The sequence below is a fragment of the Suricata suricatta genome, chromosome 7, assembly GCF_006229205.1.
Source record: "Suricata suricatta isolate VVHF042 chromosome 7, meerkat_22Aug2017_6uvM2_HiC, whole genome shotgun sequence".
NCBI lineage: Eukaryota > Metazoa > Chordata > Mammalia > Carnivora > Herpestidae > Suricata > Suricata suricatta.
In genome coordinates, this window is record NC_043706.1 from 11,955,292 (window position 1) to 11,981,138 (window position 25,847).

Below are 25,847 nucleotides of genomic sequence, written 5' to 3' on the forward strand. Positions count from 1 at the left end.
TTGTAAGACATGTCTGACTCCACCACCCCAAATCCTTCATAATTGAAGTTTCTATCACTCGATGCTGGGTGGCTCTTCTGTTTCAAAGGCTTTCCTTCATGCAGGTCAGATGGCTCAAACTCAAACACAGCAGAACTCACACTGTGAAGACCTTTGGCAAACGAGACCTTGCCTCCATCTGGCTCAGCTGTGGCTGAATGATAGGCCGGGGACATGAGTCGGTCACTTCTTAGTCTTTTTCTTATTTCTTCTTCTTTAGTCTGAAAGTCAGTATTAAAGGATGAAAATGAGCCCTAATACCTTCTTCCGAGTTCTCATTAATATGCCTGAAATTAACCTGTTTGGCGTTTCCATTTCATTATTCAGCCACTTAACAAACATGTGTTGAGGAACTACATAAAACCTTGGTTTGCGAGCATAATTAATCCTGGAAATATGCTTATAATCCAAAGCACTCGTCTATCAAAGTGAATTTCAGAACCATTGGCTCAGTTGTGATCACGTGACATTCAGCATCAGGTACAACTCACAATGCAAGACATCGCTCGTTTATCGAGTTAAAATTTATTAAAAATGTTTGCTCATCTTGCGAAACGCTCGCAGAGCAAGTTACTCGCAATCCAAGGTTTTACTGGGCTATTAAAAACACACGCACACTCCCTACCCTAGTGGAGCTTAATGGGGGGCCCCTGCTCCCCAAGATGCCAACTAGAGGGATGGCTACAAAGGCTGTCAGACCACAGCTGTGAAGGCTGCTTCCCAGCAGGATGGGGGACAGAGGGTGATGGGACCCAGGGCGGTAATGTGGCAGGTGTTGGTCTAACGGTCTGGAGGGCCTCCTCTCAGCCTCCACCCCAGGCCTCCTCCCAGCCTCGCCCGCCCCAGATGAAGCTTTTCTTCTTCCAGATGAAGAAAGCTCCATGCTTCATTCTGAGAACTGAATATTGCTTCCTTAGATTATATGGATGAACCCATACTCCAGCCAGCTTCAAGATGTTGCCTCCCTCCTTCACCACACAAAGAGAATTAAAGTGAAATTAAACATCCTGCATAGGACGCATACAGATCACTAAGACACTTAATCTGAATCTTAAAGCAGCAGATAGGAAAGGCCTATGCGGGCTCATTTCAGCAGGCAGCACGCACTCACGTGGGAGCTCAGGTACCTTCCTGCGCCGCTCCACCGCCCGCATCTTCTCTTCTAGATCCTTCCTTGTGAAAGACTTTGCTTCCTTTTTGATCTTCAGTTTTTTCAGCCTGGCTGGAGGCTTTCTCAGCGGCGTCTCAGTTGTGTTTACCTGGAGGAAGAAAAGGGAGAGAACAAAAGGGGAGAAACAGACATAGTCACTGGTGGAGGAGAGAGATAGGAGAGGTAGAATAAACACAGTGCCAAGCGTCGATCCTAAAAATCTAAACATATTTTGGCATATTTAAAAATCACAGTGTGAACGCTGGTCACCACAGAACTAATTCCTAAGAAAGAAAAAAAAAAGTCTATTGGAAGCCTAGAAAAAAAGACCGGCTCTTCCTAAAACACAATGAAAGAATGCAACAATGTTCTGGAACGCGAAGAGGACTTGAGAAGAAACCATGCTGGAGAATGAACACAGGGTGGGAAAAGGTGGCAGACGAGCAATGAGTGAACGTGTAGTTCGAGGTAAAAAGTGAACCCTGACAATTTTGTAATACGCCACAGCCACAAACGCCTTTCACTTGGGATCGAGATCGGTTTTGAGTACTCCATGTCTCCTGCAGGAGAAAATTATTACTGAGCAGCAACCTTGGGCTGGCCTTTGCCGTCAGAACTTTGTGAATGTTTTCAGGATGAAAATCCCCAACTATTTCATGGGACTGATTACCTTCCCATGGTTCAAAGCAGTGATAATGACTTTCTGATGACAATTTCTAGCTATAAAAAAGGAAAACTGTTGTAAAGAGTTTATAAAGAAGGTTTAATGTATGTGTTGTTTCTTTTTTAAAGTTAGTTTTTATAGCCTACATCAGTTATGAAAAAGTAGTGTGTACATAAGTAACTTCCAAGTCTTCTGTTGAACCGGCGGCCCCCAGTTCTACTTATCAGCGTGAACTATGTTAAAGAATTTGGTATGAGTGTTTCCAGGCATTCAAGGTGCACATATATTTATAGACTTATGTATGTGCAGTACATCTGTAATGTTAAACCAAATGTAAATGAAATTATACCCTCAACAGGCTGTGCAGTCTGCCTTCTTAATTTGCTATGGCCATCTTTCTTGGTTAGTACCTACAGATTTATGACAACATAGATCTCAATGAACTCTGGGCTTCATTATAAACTAAATCGATTGTTCTAGGTAATTTCTCTAACGACTTTTAAGGACAAAGGAGCCATTGATATCCATTGTAATATCTGAAAGAGTCTCTTTATACTACTGGGCTGCTGGTGCTGAGAAAATATGTCAGAGAGACAATCTAGCAGGGTAGAAAAAGATGCCCAATCAAGACGTGGGCAGACCTAAGTTTGAATCCCGGCTTGGCCACAGCGTGCCTTTGAGTGAGTTCTTAAGGTCTGTGAGCTTGCCTTTGTCACTTAATAGATGGATTTAATGATACTTATTTCTCAGGATTTTCTTTTTTAAGGAAGTGTACAGTAATCACTCAGGAAATGGTATTTAATTCTATGAAAGCAGTGATTGTTTTAATGAAGTTTTTAAGTTTAATTGCAGTATAGTTCACATACAGTGTAATATTAGCTTCAGGTGCACAATATAGCGATTCAGCTGTTCCATACATCACCTGGTGTTCATCACAAGTGCACACCTCTTCTTTACCCATTCATTCATCACTGGACATTTGGGCTGCTTCCATAGTTTGGCTATTGTAGATAATGCTGCTATAGACATTGGGGTACATGGATCTCTTTGAATTAGTATTTTAGTATTTTTTGAATGAATACCCAGTAGTGTGATTACTGGACCAGAGGGTGGTTCTATTTTTAACTTTTGGAGGAATCCCCATACTGTTTTCCCCAGTAGGAAAACTGTACCAGTTTACATTCCCGCCAACAGTGCACGAGGGTTCTTGTTTTTCCACATCCTCACCAACGCTTGTGGTTTCTTGTGATTTTGATTTTAGTTATTCTGACCAGTGTGAGGTGAAAGCTCCTTCTGGTTTTGATCTGCATTTCCCTGATGATCAGTTATGTTGAGCATCTTTTTATGTGTCTTTTGGCCATCTGGATGTTTCTTTTTGGAGAAATGTCTGTTCATGTCTTCAGCCAGTGACTTTTTAAAAAAGTTTATTTATTTTTGAGACAAAGAGAGACAGAGCATGAGCAGGGGAGGAGCAGAGAGAGAGAGAGAGAGAGAGAAAGAGAGAAAGACACAGAATCCAAAACAGGCTCCAGGCTCTGAGCTGTCAGCACAGAGCCTGACATGGGGCTCGAACTCATGAACCCCAAGATTGTGACCTGAATTGAAGCTGGACACTTAACTGACTGAGCCACCCAGTGTCCCCAAGCAGTGACGTTTTTCAATGACAGCACATGGGATCATTACCAAGATACAATATTTGTCCTGAGGGGCAAGACTGGGAATCCGAATCGCAGGGGCCAGCAGGCAGCCTGGGCTGTAATCCGGGTCGACCTCTAATTGTCCCCTGAGACAAGGCACCTCTACTCTTTGAAGTTCATTTTCTCACCTGTAAAAATAGTGAGGGGGCTGAGGACCACTAAGGTTCTTTCTGCTTTAAGAACCATGTTCCTCGGAAAACTGTTTAGAGGGAACCATTTGTTGAAGTTTTGGCTCAGTTACAGCCATCAGACAGTTTTATGTAGTGAGAAGTTTTTCACTACTTGAAAACCATGGAATGTCTGTCAGAGCAAGTTCCCCTTCTCCATCACTGTATTACTTTTATGACAATTGGCTCTTAGGCTTCCTGCTGGCAAAAGCCATTTGCTGCAAAGAGGGACATACTTGGTGTAGTGGCTCAACTAAAGATACTGTGAAATTAGTATGAAAACAGTTCTTTAGGAAAGTTCACTCACAGAAAGCTAAAAGAACATGAAATGGTAATCCCAGATTCAATGAAGAAAGGCTGCATGAGGCTTGACACAGGGGGTCTGAATCTTACGTAAAGGAGTAGGTGAGTAGCTCTGAGAGCCTGGGATTTCCGGTCTGGGTGGACTCTTCCTGTGGCTTTATCTCAAAATGATGCCTAGGAAATCAAGTACTTCCTCCTACGCCGGATGTTAATCCTCCCTGGGCATCCATCCTTTCCTGAGTTTGACATTTGAAGTTAAAGCCTTGGAAGACCTAAGGGAAACCGTCTGTATTCTTTCTCACTGGGTTTTATAAAGTCAGGATTGACTAACAGTTGGCACGTAAAAATAACAATAATTACATGATGCTTAGAGAGAGTTTTCCCCATAGAAACTCTAAACCTGTAGAAGTTACTAGTTCTATTATTTTCTTAAAGAATACCATCGGCAGACTGTCAAGCCCAGAGATGCTGTGATAAAGTTTGGATCTTGTTTCTAGCCGACCTGACTTGTATATATCACTTCCTGTGGCCACTGTGTAGTCCTTGGAGCTTCCCTGATTGATTAACTGTTGATCTGCAGATAAACCTATGGTGGCCATGTTCCCTCCCCAAAGTCTCATGCCTAGAATGGGTCAAAGTTTCCAGGTGACCTGTCATTCCTGTTCTGGCCCCGTGAGACCTCCCAGGCAAGGTGACAGCGTTGGCTGACATTAGACTTACCCACTCCCCTTCCTCCTCCTTAAAAAACTCCCATGAGGTTCAACAAATAATGGTAGGGACTCTGATGCGAGGTGAATGAACCCCCTGACTGCACGGAGCATTACCAAGGGCAGAAGTTGGCCAGAGAAGGGGGTAAACTTTGGCCAGAGACAGAATGAGTCAACAGAGAAATCAGAGTCTTGTGTCTGGAGCCCCTGGGCATGCTAAGAGGCAGGGAAAAAATGGGTCTGGGATAAATGACACGTCAAGTGGATAATACCAACATGGATACATGAGAGCCAATTACATCTCTTGTAGAGATCTATACCAAAGCAGACACACAGTTACATGTGTATATACAGTCCATACACATTTATAATACGGCCACTTAAGTCTCTTTAGAATATTTTAAAATATGCTGAAAAATTCATGTAGTCTGATTTTTAACCTAATACTATATCATTACATTTTATAATTAATTATATCAACATAATTATTTCTGAGTAGGGTAAACTCTTTTTAGTATGACTCTGCTTGAAAGCACATTACCCCGGGAGCACTGTGAAATTGCTGAAGTACTTGCCAACAAGCAAACGATAACAATTAAGAAAAAAGATGACTGGGGGCCTGTGGACAGACCCTGGATCTCCAGGGAAAGACTGGCCCACAGGGGAGTCCCCCCATTCAGCAGATGAGTGGAGGACCTATCTTATCTTTCAGTCTACGGGAGTACTGAATTAAAGAAGGGGACAGATATGGGGCACCTGGGTGACCCTGTCAGTTAATTGTCTCACATTTGCTCATTCATGATCTCACCGTTCTTGAGTTCGAGCCCCACATCGGGCTTAATGCTGACAGGGCAGAGTCGGCTTGGGATTCTCTCTCTCTTCCACTCTTTCTGCCCTCCCTCTACTCTCTCTCTCTCTCTCAAAAATAAATAAACTTAAAAAAAAAGAAAAAGAAGAAGAGGACAGATCTAACATTCCCTTGTATTTATCCTGACGGTCTATATTAGAAGTCTTGTTTTTAAAGTATTCTAGCATATTGTTCGATTTTCCCCCATAACATGTGATTTAAAAGATTTTGGGGGGACCAATGTAGAAACCGTGTGACATGGCTTCATCACATTGTAGTAACTGCTGACATTACGAACATCCCTTTTAGTTTGCTTTGTTAGCCACTTCTATCATCTGTTGTTTTTTTCTAAAAAATATTATTAGATGTTGGATAGTGAAAAGTATCTAATAATATTTGCATTCGTAGTATGTTCCTCTTTCAGTATTCACTACTCATCTTTTTTACAGCCGCTCATAACTTTTCCCAAAATATGAAGACACCTGACGTCTGGTATCTGTGAGTTCTCAGCGGGACCTGACTGTAAGAGACTGCACCTGTGACGCTCAGCAAATCTACCTTTCCTTCATTTCCATACGTTCCTAGGGATACTCTTTGTCCTCTGCCTGGAAATACGTTATCTTTTCAGGCATCTTTTAGAATTCTCTTTCACAATGGGAGATTTCGATTTCAAAAGTTATAACCCTTTGCAGCTTTATAATGAATTTGAGGGCTTTATGTATATTGGTAGAAACTTCAGAGCAGTGGTTCTTGGCTTGGGCTGCCTGGAATCACCTAGGAGCTTTCAAAAGTACTACCGTCAGAGCCCACCCCCAGCCACTGGTCCCAGGGGGCGCCTGCGCACTGGGATTTTCTTTTTCTTTTCTTTTTTTTTTTATTTTTTATATTTTTTGAATGTTTATTTTTGAGAGCAGGAGAAAGACAGAGCTTGAATGAGGGAGGGGCAGAGAGAGAGGGAGACAGAATCCGAAGCAGGCTCCAGGTTCTGAGCTGTCAGCACAGAGCCCAATGTGGGGCTCGAACCCATGAACCCCGAGATCATGACCTGAGCTGAAGTCAGACACTCAACCGGCTGAGCCACCCTGGTGCCCCGAGAATCCCAAGCAGCCATCACACTGTCAGCACAGAGCCTGATGAGGGGCTCGAACTCACAAACTATGAGATCGTGACCTAAGCTGAAATCAAAAATTGGATACTTAACCAACTGAGGCACCCAGGCGCCCCTGGGATTTTCAAAAGCTTCCTAGGTGATTTGAATGTGCAGCCAGGTTAAGGACCACTGCTCTAGACAATAAAACGTACAGCTGTGTGTTACCGCCCCGGCCTTTTGCAAGTCTAGATTATGCTGGGATATTGTGGCCCAAGTTCAAAGCAAAAAGCAAAAGCAAAGAGCTGTGTTTTTCTTACCTACCTCTGTGGTCCTGTCACACTGAAATCCTTTTGAGAACAGTCCAGCTAGGTGCCTGACAACCGTTCCATTTCTATAGAATATGAACACACTCTTCATCTTTGGCTCACTTAATGATGTTATTGAAAGTCAAGCCTGTAGTTTTCATTTTTTAAATAGTTACATTTCTTTCACGAAGTAGCTTATGTTAATTACCCTTGATGTGCCCTTGTAAGACCTCAGTCTGGAGGCCTTCACCTCTGGCATCTGAATCACCGGAAAATATTTTAATGCTATTCCCACTGCTGTTAGCATCAATGTTCTATAGCATTTCCCTAAAGAAGGCATCGTTTAGCTACGGAAAGTTTCCACAATTCATCCTCTTCCAGATTGTTCTGTCTCTTTTCTTTTGACACACCCCCCTTTTTTCTGACCCCCAGAGACCCACCTACAGCTGAAAAAGAATCTCTCCCCTCCTTTTCCATGTTCAAGACCTATCTTCTAGTACTTTCAAATAAGATACTGTACTCTAAAGTGCCTTGTGTCTCACAGATGTAAACTGCCATTACATTGGCATTATCTTTTCCACTATATAATCTATTTTTACCTTCTCCTGCCCCCTCCATCCTCTGATTCGCAGCCTGATAACATCATTCATGAGGTTTAGCGATTTCCTTTCTTTTCCCCAAATACCTTTTGCGGGACGCATTTTCCTTCTTCAAAAGAAAATGCCACTTTGGTTTTTATTCATGAGTCTTCAGCAATCCCTGCACGCAGAGAAGGAAATTACCTTTGTTCAAATACTTCAGTGACTCGGTCTAGGTGGCAAACTTGATTTAAACAATGTGTCTATTTATTCCCAATTCATTGTTTTTCCTACAAGACGGGGATGGGCGACCATCTAGGAGCCTGTGATGTTATTTCTGGTCCCTCTTTCCATCCTTTCTGTCTTTCTCACTCATCTCTCCATGGGCTTCTGTTAATTCTTCTTTCCATCTTTAGACAGTGGGGTTGCCTGGGAGCTTTGTTAACAAACGAACACAGGAGAAAACAACAAAACAGCAACGACGCATCTGCCATCATCTTTACAGGTTTAGACAGAACTGATTCAAACACTAAGGACTCAAGACTTCAGCCACAACCAGTTAAAACCAGAGTAAAAATTCTGCTCACACCAGGGAAACACAACGACCGATTGGTCAAGATGAATCAACAAAGAAAAATAAGAGTATGAGGATTTTTATAACTGGATTCGTTTCTTCCTGTTGGACCTTAGGGTCAATATGTAAATGTATACATACAGGTGTATATATAAATGTGTAGGCATATCTGTTTTAGTTTTAACATTTAGGCCTATTTTTTTGTATTAAATCAGAATTCAGTTTTACACCTACAATACCTAGTATACAGAATGAAGGCGTGTTATTCAATGGGGCTTACTATCTCTCAATTTCAGTAAAACCTGAGATATGTTTTACTGGATTCATTTTTCATCAATGATTTGGGCAATTCCCGGGTAGAGCATGCGGCTCTTACTCTCGGGTGGTGGGTTTAAGCTGCATGTTGGGGGTAGAGATTGCTTAAACAAATGCATTTATTATTTATTATTTTTTAAATTTAAAAGTTTCTATGAATTTAGTTTTAAAATTTACATCCAAGTTAGTTAGCAAGTAAATAAACTAAAAAAAAAAAAAAGATTAGGGCAATCAATTCCTGAGACTGTGGAGGATGATGTGGAGACAGATGAAAGAATTGATGGGAGAAAAACCTGGAGTAGCTAAATGCTATAATCTGCATTGTGATTTCAGAAATCATAACTCGCGATCAATCGTATTCTATCGCTATTTTAAACTACACGCTAATGTTTAATGAAGGAATTACTTACCATGACATCATATGATTCTCCATGTCTAAATACTTTGCTGTGGCTTTGTATTATTCCTTGAACAATTAATTCCTCCAGAATGTCTGATGACCTTTGTCTCTCTCGGGTCTCGGGGGGTTGGGGCTTATGGATTAATCCACCAGTTACTAGGTCTTCCGAAGGAAAAGAAAAAAGAAATAGGAATTTAAGCATGAACATTTTATCAATCAGATGTTAAATGGATGCCTTATAAATCATGCCACTTCATTAAATCTTGTCCCAACACTCTTACCTACATATTTGTTTCCATTATAAATCTTTGAATCCTCCCAGGAGGTCACCATATTAATGCTGAACTTAGTGCGGACACCCGATCGGAATAGCACACTACAGCCCAGAACTCCTGCCTCAGCCTCCCGAGTAGCTGGGACTACAGGCGTGCGCCACATGTACCCCAATGTTCACAGCGGCACTTTCTACAATAGCCATATCATGGAAAGAGCCTAAATGTCCATCACCTGATGAATGGATCAAGAAGATGTGGTGTATATATACAATGGAGTACTACATGGCAATGAGAAAGAATGAAATCTGGCCATTTGTAGCAAAGTGGATGGACCTCTAGGGAGTCATGCTAAGCGAAATAAGTCAGGCAGAGAAGGACAGATACCATATGTTTGCATTCATAGGTCTAACAGGAGAGACCTGGCAGGGGACCATGGGGAGGGGAAGGGGGAAAGAGAGCTGGGGAGAGTGAGGGACACAGATCAAGGGAGGCTATTGAATACTGAAAACCATGGACTGAAGGGGGAGGGGGAGGGAGAGGGTGATGATCATGGAGGGGGGCACTTGTGGGGAGAAGCACTGGGTGTTATATGGAAACCAATTTGACAATAAACTATTTTAAAAAATCTTTGAATCCTTTGAAGTTCAAATTCTTCATGTTCCTTCCAAGGATGTGCATCACCATAATATACTATCTACTTAGCAGGCCCCGTTTTGACATAACAAAAAGTCTTTCGTGTGCTGCTGTGTACTACTTTTTTGTTGTAACAACACTTACGCACTGGGGTTGGACTAGATGGGTTCTCTGCACTAATTCCCCAGCTAAAACACAGCTAGGAAGGAGGCGTTCTTTCAGTGACTCTTGTGAGTTGCAGTTTGGTTTCTACGCTCTGTATACAAAGGATAAACAGTGACATGTTGCCAAGAGACTTGAGTTCCGCAACCTTGAGTTTACAATTACACCAGCTGCTAAATCTATGGACGTAACAGTAATGCCTTTTTGAAAAGAGTCTTTGAACCAAGTCTGAATTGAAGTCAAGTGATGTCAGCTAAACTTTTATTAATGATTCTAAAAATGGCACCGAAACGGTTTCTCGGGGAGCCTTTACAAACTGCCCTAATGAGACAGATCCCATCCTTTCGTTACGAGTCACCCAGTTCTCCAAACAAGCAAGCATCTGTTTTTATAGACTCACGTCATAAAATAAAGGTGCAATGAGTCTTCAGAAATGAGCTATCTTCTATTTTGTAATCATCAGGAAGTCCTCACAGTAACCATGTTCATTCCATCTAGTGGGCAGAGTCTTTTTAGGAAAAACCTCACTGGTGAACAAAGACAGTTTTCATGAATTTGCAGAGGAAAGAGAGAAAACACACACACATACACAAGAGCCAAATGTCTCTTATTTCGAAATATTTGCCTTCTTGTTACAGGAGACTTCTCTATTTGACCCCTGCAGGTAACTTCAACAAATTTCCTATAATCTCATTTTTTTGTCCAGTGCTGTATCTTCCTTCTACCCTTCCACGTGTTTGAAATAGACTCAATTCCCACTTTAAAGAGCTGTATACAGATTTTGGTACAGAGTGGTGAAGCATGTCTTTCAAGTAGGTAAACTGGAAGCTTGAAACAACAGAGAAAAATTCAATAAATAAGCTAGAGGTAGGGGTGCCTGGGTGGCTCAGTCGGTTGAGCATCCGGCTTCAGCTCAGGTCATGATCTCATGGTTTGTGGATTCGAGCCCTGCGGCCTGCTTCTCCCTCTCTCTGACCACCCCCCCCTCCCCCCACTCATGCTCTCTGTCTCTCAAAAATAAATTAAAAACATTAAAAAAAAAACCAACCTCTGGTGTAGGTAAAAGCTTTCTAACTATAACTAAAAATCCAGATTCAAGAAAAGAAAAGATCGTTGATAGGGGCGCTTGGGTGGCTCAGTCGGTTAAACCTCCGACTTCGGCTGGGTCATGATCTCACGTTCATGGGTTCGAGCCCCACGTCCTCTGCTGACAGCTAGCTCAGAGCCTGGAGCTTGCTTCACATTCGGTGTCTCCCTCTCTCTCTGCCCTTCCCCCTCTCATGCTCTGTATCTCTCTGTATCAAAACTAAATGAAACATTAAAAATAAAAAAAGAAAAGATTGATAAATTTAACTACATTAAAAACATGTTTGCAAGGCAAAAAAAAAAAAAAGACAATAAAGGTCCATTATAGATACCACATACCTCCTAATTTGATGTACAAACAGGCTACAATATCATTTTTGGTATTTTTGCTAAAAATGCATAACCTGAAGCTAATCATGGGGAATTATCAAATACAAACTGAGGAACTTTCTACAAGATAAATGGTTTATATCTCCGAATTTATCAATCCAATAAAAGACAAAGAAAAGCTGAGAGACTGGTCCCAGATTAAAGGAGAGAAACACCACATGATGTCAAAATTAAACATGTGATTCCCGATTAGATCTTGAACCAGAAACTTATTTATAAAGGACATTTGTGAGACAATTGATAAAATTTGAATATGCAGATGAGATGAGGTGTGGCGTAAAGGGTAATTTGCTGATTGTGATCTCTGTACCTTGATTATGCAAAGAATATCCTTGTAGGAAACACATACTGTACTTAGGAGTAAAGTGTCATTATGTCTGCGATTTGCTCTCAGAAACTATCTAGGTAAGTGTGTGTGTGTGTGTGTGTGTGTGTGTGTGTGTGTGAGACAAAGAGAGAGAATGTGTGTGTATGTGGGTGTGAGTGTGGGTGTGAGAGAGTGTGTGTATGCAAGAGAGGGTGTGTGAGTGTATGTGAGAGACAGAGTGTGTGTGAATGTGTAAAAGTGTGTGTGAGTGTGAGTGTGTGTGTGAGTGTGTGAGTGTTTCAAAGACAGAGAGGGACAGAGGGAGACAACTGTACCACATACAAACGTGATATAATGTTAGCATCTGGGAAATCTGGGGGAAAGACTACAAGCATTCTTTGTCTTTGTAACTTAAATCTGAAATTACTAAAAATAAGATTCTTTAAAGAAGGAAGTACTTGAGAAGTGTTAGTGTGAAAGCCGAAAATTTAACAAATACATCCTGTAGCTGGGCAGAGCAAGGGTATAGAATGGCACAGAGGAGAAACTGGGCAGAGAACAAATCTAAGGCTTAGTGCGCTGGTTCTAGCTCATTCTGTGAGAAGGTATCTTCTGGAAATGAATCCACACCACATTTGGGGAGACTGCTTTGGTAGTTCACTCCCTCCCCAGGCTGGTGTCTCTCAGATCCAACCTGCTGGCTGGACTGACAGAGGGGACACCCGGGTCCCCCTCTGCCTGACAATCTGCAGTCTGTTAGCGCCACAGGCATTGAGCATTCATGGTGCTCCCTCCACAAAATTATCGGAGAGAAAAATTATAGGTGGTGGTCCAACACAGAGAGAGGAGAGGCCCCCGCTCCATCCCCCGCCTCCTACCTAGTTCTCCAAGGCCATGAAAACTGCACATCAGAACCACAGGATGAAGGGGAATAGGAAATCTACCATCCAAGTCCAAAGAAAAGAATCTCACTTATTAACCAATCTATTTTCCAGTTCTAATTTGTACCTAGGGAAGAAATGATAGCGGTGAGGAATGACACGCAGGCCTTGCCCCCAAATAAAACAGAACACTTTTCCTCGAATTCTGTTGAGCTCCAGGTGTTCCAGAGGCTGGGAGCTCTTCAATCAACACCAAGGGGGTAACTCTAGGGAAGCAAACACAGCCGCAGGGAAAATCCAAATAGTTTCTAAGAAGCACACCAGGTCATAGCTACTTCTCTCATGGTTTTGAAAGATGATTGTTTTGTATATTTGCTGATACTTTGGATGGGAGACACAGGGGAAACAGTGACATAGGTTTTATTTATTTTTTTTCTCAGAAATAGGGATTTTGCTATTTGGACCACTGCCTGGCCCACAAAACTGTAATAAAGGGGTTGCTAACATACATTATACTTTATATCTCTGTAAACATACACATATGTATGTGTGTGTTTTAAAAAAATATTTATTTTGAGAAAGAGCACATGTGGGGGAGGGGCAGAGAGAGACAGAGAATCCCAAGCAGGCTCCACGCTGTCAGTGCAGAGCCCAAAGCGAGGCTTGATCTCAGGAACCGTGAGATCATGACCTGAGCCGAAATCAAGAGTCAGACGCTTCACTGACTTAGTGACCCAGGTGCCCCTACGTTTTACAATATATTTAGAGAGACACTATTTTGTGGACATTAGTATAAATGGGGGCTGTTACCTGAATTTATTCTTCTGTTTCTTTCACTAAGAGATGGGGAACTTTCTGCTATGGCTCCGGGTAAACTTCCCAACGGAGCCTGTTTTCCCAGGTCCTCGGGGTTGCTCCCAGTGTCCTTGGGTAATTCAGCTTCAGTCTGGGGCCCGCAGTTCTCTCCGGAATGAGCCACACTGACATCCGCCTGTGAAAAGGGAACGGCTCCATGAGAGTCAAGGTTTCATAGAAAACAGTTTCTTGGAAAAGGAAAGCAATGTCACCAGATCCGCTTCGCAAATATTTAGCCTGAGTATCTGCAGTGGGCGGATAGCCCCCACCCGTACATGTTACCATGCATGCAGATATTGTTTTCTTTAATGTTTATTTATTTTTGAGACAGAGACAGAGACAGAGCATGAGGAGGGGAGGGACAGAGAGAGAGGGAGACACAGAATCGGAAGCAGGCTGGAGGCTCCAGGCTCTGAGCTGTCAGCATAGAGCCCGACGTGGGGCTTGAACCCATGACCTGTGAGATCATGACTTGAGCCAAAGTCGGGCGCTTAACTGACTGAGCTGCCCAGGTGCCCCCAGATATGACTAGTTTAAGGACCTTGAGATGGTACGATTGTCCTGGGCGACCCAGGTGACCCTAAGTGTAACCATGACTGTCCTAAGACAGAGGCGGAGGGAGATGTGGTTACAGACACCGAGAAGGTGATGGGCCAGGAAAGCAGAGGCACATTCGAGGACGCTACTAGCAGCGGATGGAGGAAGGCAGCAGCCAAGGAATGAAAGGGGGTGGTTCTAGAAGTGAGGATGGGCAAGGACAAGGAATCTTTCCTCAAAGCCAGCTCCTGAATAGAACCCAGCAACTTTATCCCCAGCACAAGTGACTGTAGCCTAGTGGAACTGATTTTGGACTTCACACCTCCAGAATGGGAAGTGAATACAACTATAAGGTAGCAAGCCACCAAAGTTATGATCATCTGTTATAGCAGTAATAGAAATTAATACAGTATCTACTAGAAATCTATCCGGTACAAGCTATGCTTGGCACCCTGGAGGACGTCAAGATGAACATGCTCATCAGGTGTGAAAAGTAAAGATACTGCTGTGTAAAAAAGGTTTTGTTGTTGGAGGGGGGGAGAGAAGGAGAGTGGGGGAAGGGCAGGAAGAGAATCCCAAGCAGGCTCCATGCTATCAGCACAGAGCCTGACACGGGGCTTGAACCCATGAACTGTGAGATCATGACCTGAGCCAAAACCAAGAGTCAGTCACTTTATCAACTGAGCCAGCCAGGCTCCCCTAAAATGATTCTTTTAAGGAAATTGTCTCTACTGCTTATTCTGATTAAGGAAGTAATATAGACTCATTGCAGAAATAAATAATATAAAAGGAAATTGTTGATGATCAATTCTATGTGTCAACTAAGCTCGTCTATGATATGTTATCCAATCAAACATGAATCTAGGTGTTGTCATGAGTGTATTTGGTAGATGTGGTTAATGTCCACAATCTCTTGACTTTAAATAAAAGAGATTGCCCTCAATAATCCGGATGGGCCTTATCTAATCAGTTGAGGGCCTTAAGAGTAGAATTGAGGCTTCCCTGAGGAAGAAGATTTTTCTGTGGACTGTACCTTCAGCTGCAGTATGGTCCCTTCTGACCACCTATGCTATTGTGTGAATTGTGAACTTGGCTACCCAGTCCCCATAACTGCATAAGCCAATTCCTTGTAATACAGTTGTCTATCCATCCATCCATCCATCCATCCACTCATCCATCCATCCACTCATCCATTATACTGGTTCTGTTCTTTTGGTAGAACCTTGAATGATAAGGTAACACAGTAAAAAACAAGTACCATTCCCTAGACAAAAACACTATTAACATCTTAGTATATAACTTCTCAGATGTTTTGCTCAAAGAAATATAATCTTTAAAAACAAACTGGAATTGTCTAATTAGCACATGAAAAGATGCCTAATATCATTAGTCATTAAGGAGATGCAAATCAAAACAGGAATGAGATACCGCCTCACATTCACCAGGATGACTTTAATGAAAAGAACACATAATAAGTGTGAGCAGGGATGTGGAGAAAGCAGAGCCCTCGTACGGTGTGTCATGGGAATCTAATATGGTTCGGCCACTTTGGAAAACCATTTGGGAATTTCCCAGAAAGTCACATAGAGAGTTAGCATATGACCCCAAAATTCCATTTCTAGGAACCCAAGCCAAATGAAAACATGTGTCCATGCAAACATTTGCACACAAATATTCAAAATTAACATACAAAATACTTAAATAAAATGTGGTCTATCCAGACCAAGGAATTTTATATGGCAATAAAAAGAAAGAACTAATGCACGCTGCTCATGGGTGACATTTGACAACATTCTGCTGAGTCAAAGAGGCCACACACAAAGATTGTCCCACTTACCATACATTCAGAAGAGGCAAATTAATAGAATCGGAGTGTAGACTTAGTGGTTGCTTGGGAAGTAGGGGTTGACCGCTAATGGGGAGTGGTTTCTTTTGTGGGTGGGATAAATATGTTCTATTAGATTGTGGTGACAACAGTGAATTGTATACTATGTGGATTATATTTTAATAAAGCTATATATGAATAATATACATCAGTTATCTATTAAATGGCATTGTATTCTATTTCTGTAACTTACTTTTTCTATTAAGGATCCATTAGACATTTGCGTATATCAGTATATCTAGCTCTACTTCATTCTAGTTAATGGTGGGGAGTAGTCATTTATTTGATGACTGTAGTGTAAGATACCACAATTTATTCAACCAGTTCCTACTCATGGCCATCTAGGTTGTTTCTATATATGCTTCTGTATGTGTTTCTGCTTATGTTTGCATAATAATAAACTATGCTGGCATAATATCTGGGCATACAGATCAGTGTGAGTTCACCCAATCATTCTATGGGAATAAATCTACACATCTAAAGATGTACATATCTTATATTAATATGTGTTTCTAGAGGGTCCTTCGTAAATTCTGCACTGGCTTACAATCCCAACTCCTTCCTTGAAGGAATGTCTATATTTCCATTCCACAGTTCCATTGATTGTAAATAGGGCAACAGACTGTAAAAAGAGTCCAGATGTCATTTAGTAAACCACTGACCCCAAAATGCTGGCCCATGTCAAATTTTTCATAGTCCCACAGCAAAAGAAGAAAAATAAGAAAAATGTAGTGAGTTTTCCAAAGAGTTAAATTTTTTTTAATGTTTATTTATTTTTGAGAGAGAGAGAGAGAGCGAGCGAGCGCACAAGCAGGGGAAGGGCAGAGAGTGAGGAGACACAGAATCCAAAGCAGGCTCCAGGCTCCGAGCTGTCAGCACAGAGCCCGAAGCGGGGCTCCAAATCACAAGCTGTGAATCATGACCTGAGCCAAAGTCAGATGCTCAACTGACTAAGCCACCCAGGTGCCCCCCAAAAAGCTAACTTAATTCAATTTAAAGAACTGGCATTTATTTGAGAGGCAGCATGTTCTAAATATTGGTACATTCAGGAACATTTTTCTCTGATCCCCACTAACTCCCCTTCCCCTTTTCTCCTAGTTTGGACCCTTCCTTCCTTGTTTTGGTTGATCAGCCAATCTCTTCTCCATCACACATATCAGAGGAAGCCTCCTCAGGGTCCCCAGAAGACCTAGCATGTAAGCATCTTCCACAGAGTATTGCCTTCTGGCTAGTTTTCTTGTGTCTATTGATTTCATGCTGGTCCAAGGGGTGCTCTTCTTCCCCCCTGAGTACTGGAAGGTCCCCAGGACTCTACCTCCAAGGCCCCACGGTTTCCAGTAAGCCCTGGTGCACTGGTACTGGGTGTTAAAGAAGAGAAGACGCTTGAATTGGGCCTTGAAGAATAGGTACCGGTGGACAAGGACAAAAGACCATTCTAGACAGAGAGGTGAGCACACACAAAGATGGGCATGAAACGATACTGTGAGTGTATGAACTTGATCTATTCCAGTGGAGCAGAAACAGATAGAAGTAGAATGGGGTAAGTGCTGAGGTGGGAAAGGGAAGTTTTTGTGACGAGTAAAGGAGTTTGACTTCATTTTGAATGCAACAGGAATCCTTTGTAGGATTTTTGTGGATGGAAGTAAAATAAAATGATCAGGCATGTGTTTTAGAAAGATCACTGGTGTTACTTCAAATGAGGGGGGCCAAAGGGAGCAAGGAAGGGACAAAGCAGGGTGGTCAGTTACGATGATTTCTGTTGTCTGGGTGAGCTCTGATTGAACGTGACCTAGGACGGTGGCAGAGAAACTGGGGGAAAGAGATGGAAGAAACTTTAGAAAGGAAGATGGCAGATCGCCCAGATCTTCCATTTAAAGGAGGGACAAGTAGGACATCAGAATGAAACCCTGGGTATCCTCACAATAAAAATCATACCTATTTTTAAATACCCAAGCACGCTTGTTCACTTTCTGAAAGCTCTCCAAAGTGCCTTTAAATCCCTCAGACCTAAGTAGAAACCACAGTAGCCAAGCCACGGGGCTCCCGCACCCATCCTCAGGGTCCCGTCATTCAATTAGGGTTTCTCAAATGTTCGAATGTTCATAGGGAGACTCACATAGCTCCTAATCACCGTATTTACATAACATGCTGGCCACAGCTAAATCAACATCAGTTAGTTGCGTTGAGGGTTAATTAGTTCTGTGCTTCAGGACTACACGGGAAAGTATGAAAACACCACCAACTGAACAAACAAGTCAGTCACAAAAAGTCAACAGATCTGAAATATAAATAGCGTATGGAGAAAGCATGAGAGGTACTATGGGCTAGTTCCTTCCCTCTCCATTTGTCTTTCTCCATCACACAGTTACTGCTGTATAGTTCCTGTAAGCCGACCCAGGAAAAGTCTTTATGTATATTATGTGCCATTATTTTATTATATAATAATATCATATTATCAGAGAAGGGTACATTACATAGGAAACGGAAACTCTGATGCCTTTGCAGGTGTTCACAGTTCATGTCGAAGGTAAAGAGCAAATCATGGGGCACCTGGGTGGCTTAGCTGGTTAAGTGTCTGACTTTGGCTCAGGTCATGATCTCACGGTTCATGAATCTGAACCCCGCATTGGGCTCACTGCTGTCAGAGCAGAGCCGGCTTCAGATCCTCTGCCCCCCCCCTCTCTCTGCCCCTCCACCACTCTCACATGCTCTCTCTCTCTCTCAAGAATACATTTTTTTTTTCAAAGAGCAAAGATCACATTAGGTTTTCTTGACCTTCTTTCCAAATAAAGTATTAAAAACCAATGTCTGCAATGGCGGTGCGACAGGCAATTTCACGAGTTCATTTTGTTTTGCAGATGCTTCTTCTTTTGAACCTAGCAAGGCACTGAGTTACACAAAGGGATGAATTTTGCCATCTGACGTTTCCCATCAGAGACCCTGAAAAATTTAACAACAAACCAAAAAAAAAAAATTGTCCATATTGGAGCTGAGAGCGTACTTGAATATTCTCAATCTAAAAGGTGGCTTTTCACAAAGATATTCTGTCATCTACAAGTCAGAAAATTTTATTTATTTGTTTTTTAAATTTTTATTTATTTTTGAGACAGAGGGAGTGAGAGCACATGCTAGTGTGGGAGGGGCAGACAGAGAGGGAGACGGAGAATCCAGAGGAGGCTCTTAACTGACAGCAGGGAGCCCAGTGTGGGACTTGAACTCATGAGCCCTGAGATCATGACCTGAGTCAAAGTCAGATGCTCAACCAGCTTAGCCACTCAGATGCCCATAAGTCAGAATATATTTAAATACCACAACCTTAAGTGACCCCCATTGGTTTCATCAAAGTGAAGAATCCAGGCCTTAGCAAGACTTTTAACCCATTTCTGCTTACTTAGATCCAGTTACCTTCAAGGTCTGTTAGTGACCAGAGCTTAAATAGTAGCAGATGAAATACAATCTTTCAGCACAAAATAACATATACCAACCTTCAGTTTCCAGAGCAGAAATGTAAGGGTTTTTTTTCTCTTTAAAAAACTAAGCATGCCTTTCAAATATCTTATCTATGTGTGACACATTCTGGAAGTTTTAACTCAATTTCATAATCTAGACTTGAGAAAGACACAGTTCAAAGGCCAGAGATATTGACAAATTAATTCTATCTATGCCTTTCGGGGATATAGCAAAACAGTTTTCCTGTTCTTTCTATGCATGTTAGCGTTTACATTTTCACACCACTGAGAAGTCTATCTGCCGTGGAGGGGAGGGGGAGATGGGTGGAAGGTTTGACTTTTTTCCTGGAGATGAAATTGTGACAGAAATACAGATTTGAGGGGTGCCCTGGTGGCTTAGTCAGTTAAGCATCCAATTTTGGCTCACGTCATGATCTCACAGTTTGTGGGTTTGAGCCCTGCATCGAGCTCTGTGCTGGCAGCTCCGAGCCTGGAGCCTGCTTCGGATTCTGTGTCTCCCTCTCTCTCTGCCTCTTCCCCTGCTCGTGTTCCATCTCTCTCTTTCTCATAAATAAATAAACATTTAAAAAAGTACCCAGATTTGATATGTTTCTATATTTTGTATCAATTGTATTTTATACTTCATTGTCTTGGGGATACAATCTTATTAGTTTTAGACAGAATTGAAACACTGAATTCTAAGCTAACAGCTGTGCATGAGAATCATCAGCATTTCAAAAAAGGTATTACTTTTAATTACACACAGGGCTGTTTTTTGTTTGTGTTTTGTTTATTTGTTTTGGGTCTGGAAGTATTATGGGCTCTGTTCTAAAGCTTTTGGGAAACACATTATTGGCAGATGTATTTTAGAAATATATTTATCTGGAGACATACAGGAAAGAAATGCATTCTTCAACATTTGATTTTCTTGTTTATGTCTAGTGAATGTTGTAACAAATAGCAACCCTCCAAAAACACTCAGAAATAGCCTCTCTTAAAAATTTGGACTTGAGAAGTCATTTAGTCCCTTTTACTGATGATAAACCAGAATTTTCTTGTCAAAGGTTAGGGAAAACTGTGAGGGGTCCTTAGAGATTGCATATTCTGATCTAGTCTGTTCCCTTTCATAATAAGACAGAAACTCGGGGTTCATCATAAAGAATTCCCCATGCTTTTCTTTCTTTTAAAAAAATTTTTTAAAACATTTATTTATTTTTGAGAGAGAGATAGAATGTGAGCAGGGAAGGGGCAGAAAGAGAGGGACACACAGAAACTGAGGCAGGATCCAGGCTCTGAGCCAACAGCACAGAGCCTGATGCAGGGCTTGAACCCATAAGTGGTGAGATCATGACCTGAGCTGAAGTCAGACGCTTAACTGACTGAGCCACCCAGGCGCCCCTCCCCATGCTTTTCTTATTATGCATGATTTTACTACCATGTCTTCTTGCCATGTTAGACTAAGGTAAAAGTGAAGACAAAGTTAGTAGGCAGGTCTCGAGAAGTTTGATTTGGAATATTTTAAAAGTTGTGCCGCTAAGAAACATAAATATTTCATGCAAGCAAACAAGTTCATCTCATTTTAAAGAGGCCAGTGAACTGTTGAATTTTCAGCCCGCGCATTTAGGAAGTTAGCAAAAGTAGCACTGTTCTAGTAGCTAGAGAGTGTTTAATTGGTAATTACACCTTGGCTGGATCAGATTCCCAAAGTCTAGTGCTTGGGGTGAGGAAGGAGCAATATGTGTGAATAGACTCTGAGTTTATTTTCAGGCTATTTATTTTTATAATTTTTTAAGTTTTATTTTTTAAATTTATTTCTGAGAGAGAGAGAGAACAGGGGAGGAGCAGAGAGAGAGAGAGGGAGAGAGAGAATCCCAAGCAGACTCTTTACTGTCAGCCCAGAGCCTGATGTGGGGCTTGAGGGAAGATCACGACCTTAGCTGAAGTCAAGAGTCAGATGCTTACCCGACTGAACCACTGAGGCACTCCTATTTTCAGGTGATTTTAATATTGAATTTCCTCCTTGACAACTGTCATTGGTCTAGTTATGCAACTAGGAGACAGGAAGACACCAAGGAACTGGAGAGAGCGGAAGGACACGGAGTCCCTCAAGAAACGTTCATTAGCGCCCGGTCTGTATCAAGCTCTGTAGTAAGCAGTGGGGATTGCAAGAGCAGCTCCTGTCCTCAAGAAGGCAATAACAACTCAGGGTGGGAGGCGAACACAAAAATGAACGAATACGGTGAGATGCTTTGAAATACAGGAGGTGAAGGTGTAAGTCTCGCCAGTGAGACGGCCTAGCGGCGATGGAGAGCAGGGTCAGGAAAGTGGTCTTGAGTTGTCTTGAAAGATGGGTACGTATCTGCATGTGGCTCAGCACGGAAGAGGGGAAAGATCTGAAGGGGAAACAACAGGTGTAAAAGCATGGAGATAGAAACAGAATGGATTTGGGGAGCCACGAGTAGGGAGGCCTGACCAGAAATGAGCGTGGGAAGAGACGAAGCTGGAGAATTTGCCAGAAGGCAGCTTGTAGATGGCTGGTAAGATGTGTTAAGGAGTCCGGACTTTATCTTACATAAATCACTGTAATAACAACAATGGTACTAACTCATAGTTAGCACGTTTTCTGTGCCAGGCTTTGATACGATCATGTTACATGAATCGAATGCATTTCACCTTTGTGACAACTCTATAACATAACTATTATTATTATTACCCTCATTTTACAGACAACGAAATCAAAGCATGGAGCTGTTAAACTTGACCAAAGTTACACAGCTAACAAACAGCGAACTTAGAAATCATAACCGAGGTAGTCACATTCTTTGACCCCTGGTTTGTGTGCCTACCTAATGATCAGGGAACTGTTTTTTCAGCAGAGGACGACATAATCAGGTTTTACTTTAGAACAATGGCTCAGGAGGTCAAGGTCATGTGGAACACCGGAGCGGGAGCATGGGTAGGGATGGGCACCGGAAGAGGGGTCCACAGAGACCAGTTACAAGACCTGACAAGCCCCCAGGAGACAGGCAATGGCTTTCAAACCCAAGGAATTCAGGAAGAAACCCAGAACCCTCCCACACTTGGCTGACAGGACCCAGCATGTCTGACACTCAGAGAGGATTGCATTTCTTCGCTTTCTCCTGCTCTGTTCAATAGAATCATTGTCAGTACGAACCTTGAAATGAAACAGATGATAACGGCCAGATAAGAAACACAAATAGTGCAAACGACCTTCTATAGAAGACTTATCTGTAATCATGCCAGTGAAGTAAATAAAAAGGATTTTCCATGCAAAAAAGAGAAAAGCACACAGTGGATTAATATTTTAAACCATATTCATATAGTTTTTGGAGAAAGGGAGAAAAATGCATTCCTACATGTTAACCCAGAGCAGTATAATGAGTAATGAAGATGGTCCAATTGTTGCTCATAAATCTATGAAAAGAAGGAGCTTTAAACAAACATTTCCTATGTGAGAAGGGGGTGCCACCGCTGCGGTGTTTGGGCTCAGTGCTGAGGGCCAACTAGGAAGGCATCAGGCACCTGGGAGGGGCCTGGGGAGGGCATTCCAGGAGGATGGAATGGCAGGAACAGCGTGGACTGTGTTGATGACTGGTGGAACTCAGCACTGTGGGTTCCTGGTTTGGCAGACCCGAGTCCACTAGTGTGCGAGGCTGGACAGGATGACATTAGAAAGCCTGGTGGGACCTCTTGGAGAGGGTTTTGCATGTTCCAGGGAACTTTTTCTTAAAGACATAGGTGGCAGCGTGGGAGGCAGATGGGGTAGGGTGCTCATGGGGGAGGCAGGAAGACCCAGTTAAGAGGGAATAGGTCCCTAAACTCAGACAGAGGCGGCTGGAACAGAAAGCAGAAAACAGGGGAGCCTGGCTGGCTCAGTTGGTTAAGCGTTCAACTCTGGTTTCCGCTCAGGTCATGATCTCAGGGTTCATGAGTGTGAGCCCTGCATCAGGCTCTGCGCTGCTGGTGGTGTCAAGCCTGCTTGGGATTCTCTCCCTCTGTCCCTCCCCTGCTTGTACGCTCTCTCTCTCTCTCTCCCTCTCTCTCTATCAAAATAAGTAAATAAACGTAAAAAAAAAAAGAAAACAGTGTCCAGATGGGTAGGCACCTGGGCACAGGCTTCCACAAGGGTACCAGGTTCTAAGTCTGAGTTTCAGCCTTTACTAGCTTCTGGTTTGCTTTTTGATGTACTCCAAGAGCCCAGCAGGTGTCCTGCACACACATGCATGCACGCGCACTTGCACACACAGTAGGTGCCCTAACTGGCACCAAATAGCATCTTGCACATTGTCTGCTGGAAAAAAAAGGTGTGCTCTTGGGCCATTAGCTCTAAAAATGCCCTTTAGGAAGGGTGACCATAAATCCTGGGTTTTGGCCAACAGTATGGGCTTAAATCAGACCAGGTAAATTTATTCACAGGTTCCTTGTCACTCTTAAGCATATCCTGCTTTTGATGATCAACTATATGGTACTACTGGCTTTGGGTGACCCCTCCCCGAGGCAGACGCGGTGCCTTCCCAGCTCCCATACTGATGGTGGTGAGCGAGAGAGAAATCCCGGACCTCCTTCCTGCCCGGACCAACCCATCTCTCCATGCCCACCCTGGAAAAACATCCCCCTGCCTGTCTCCCGAAGGATTACCAGTTGCCAACCTTGCGAGGGCAGAAAGAGTACTGGAAGGAGACTCGTGGACAATTCGATTCCAGCTCCGGCTCTGCCCCAAAACAAACTGTGCAGCCTCAGGCAAGACGTCGAAGTCTCTGGGCCCCAGGGACCTCAGGTGGGAAGCAGGAGCGCTCAGCCAAATTGGAGACCTGTATCACTTCTTTGAGCGCTAAGTAATTCTCAGAGGGCCCACTTGCCGGAAGCCGGTAATAGAAGGCACCTCCCAGGGTGTCCCCTGAGAATCACACCGACCACAGCTCCGTGCGGACGCATGGCTCTACCTGGTAGTGCCCCGCGTGTGACCACCTTCGCAGGTCCTTGAGCCACAAAAGGCTCTCAACGCTGGTCCTGCAGCAGCGGAGTCCTGGCTATGACAGCAGTTCACCGAGCCCGTACGGCCGCCCATCCCGCGCACCCTCTGCCCGCGCGCCGGGAGGGCTGCGCCCGCCCCCTCCGGTCGCCCCTTTACCCCAAGAGTGACAAAAGGCTCTGTGCCTGCTTGTCTGTTGTGTTTGTTTTACCTTAACGCCCTCTTCCCAGCCCTTCCTGGGCGCGGGGACGCGTGTCGGGTCCTCAGCAGCCTGGGAGGGTCCGCAGCCCATGCCGCGCGCTCCACCTGCGGCCGGGCGTCTAGGGGAGCCCCCGGGGGTCGCTCCCCGCCGCGCTCCTGCGCCCCGCCCCTCAGCCCCCTCCCCTGCGCCCCTTCGCCCCACTCCGTCGCCCCCTCCCTGAGCCCCGCGTCCTGCAAGGTGCCCCCTGCGCCCTGCGCCCCTGTGCCCTGCTCCCTGCACCCTAAGCCCTGCACCCTGGGCCCGGCACCCCCGCCCCTGCGCCCCAGCTCCTGAAAGCCTGGGCTGGAGGCGCTTGGCATCTGGGCAGTTGCCGGGAACTGTTGCCACAATAAACTGCATCACGCGGACCTGGGACCTGGGCGGCGGTGGGGCTTTTGTAACTGGAACCCGCACGATAGGAGGTGGCTCAGTCACACCTAGGATGCAAATTGCAGCCCTCTCCAGAGAAAAGGGACGGGTGAGCGGAGCTCACCTGGGCAGAGGCAGGCTTCAAAGCACCGTGGTCCTCTGCATCCTGCGGGACCTCTTATTTGCTCCTCTCTGCTGCCCGGTGGGACCCTCCCCGGCCGGGGCTGTCGGCTTCTGTGCTGCGGAGGCTGCGGGCTGTGTGGCCAGCCGCTGCCCAAGGAAGGCGGGCAGTGAAGACGGCCGGCCAGCCCCAGACGACGGCGTCACAGGCCCACCTCAGGGAGGACGGCCACGACCACACAGACAGAAACCCACACAATGAAGAAAATCAGGCATTAGGATCCTAACAGCTACGCAGTGCGAAATGGGTCACGCAGATCATTTTTATGGAAGGTACATTTTATGAGCTGTTCCATGGTAAGGAGGTGCATTCTTAGAGAACTGAATGGAAAAATGCTGTAATCCACCAAGCAAGGCAGACCAGGAAGACTGCTCTGCTGAGCAACAAGTTCTTTCCTGAACGTTTCTTCTTTTTGTCCACTTTTTAATGTTTATTTATTTGAGTGAGCGAGCCAGAGAGAGAGAGAGAGAGAGAGAGAGAGAGAGAGAGAGAGAACGAGTGGGAGAGGCACACAGAGAGAGGGAGACACAAAATCGGAAGCAGGCTCCAGGCTCTGAGCTGTCAGCACCAGAGCCCGATGTGGGGCTCGAACTCACAAACTGTGAGATCATGACCTGTGTCAGAGTCAGACACTTAACTGACTGAGCCACCCCAGTGCTCCCCTTTTTGTCTTATTTTAATTTTTTTTTTATTTTCAAGAATGTAAAAAAATGGTGAGATGGATCTTAGACATCATCCACCAGCTCCCCACTTCACAGGCTGTAAAC

The 25,847-nt window shown here is 43.8% G+C and overlaps 1 protein-coding gene across 1 annotated transcript in view; it reads right to left on the reverse strand.

The window, feature by feature from the left end:
• Positions 1-24,581, reverse strand: part of STMND1 (stathmin domain containing 1) — a 27,345-nt gene extending 2,764 nt beyond the window's left edge. The window contains exons 1-5 of the mRNA XM_029943133.1: positions 24,501-24,581; positions 13,381-13,561; positions 8,847-8,998; positions 1,167-1,298; positions 5-260 (exon numbers count right to left, since the gene is read on the reverse strand). Of these exons, the coding sequence (XP_029798993.1) occupies positions 5-260; positions 1,167-1,298; positions 8,847-8,998; positions 13,381-13,561; positions 24,501-24,581 (802 nt within the window). The remainder of the gene's footprint in view (positions 1-4; positions 261-1,166; positions 1,299-8,846; positions 8,999-13,380; positions 13,562-24,500) is intronic.
• Between the last annotated feature and the right edge of the window lie 1,266 nt (positions 24,582-25,847).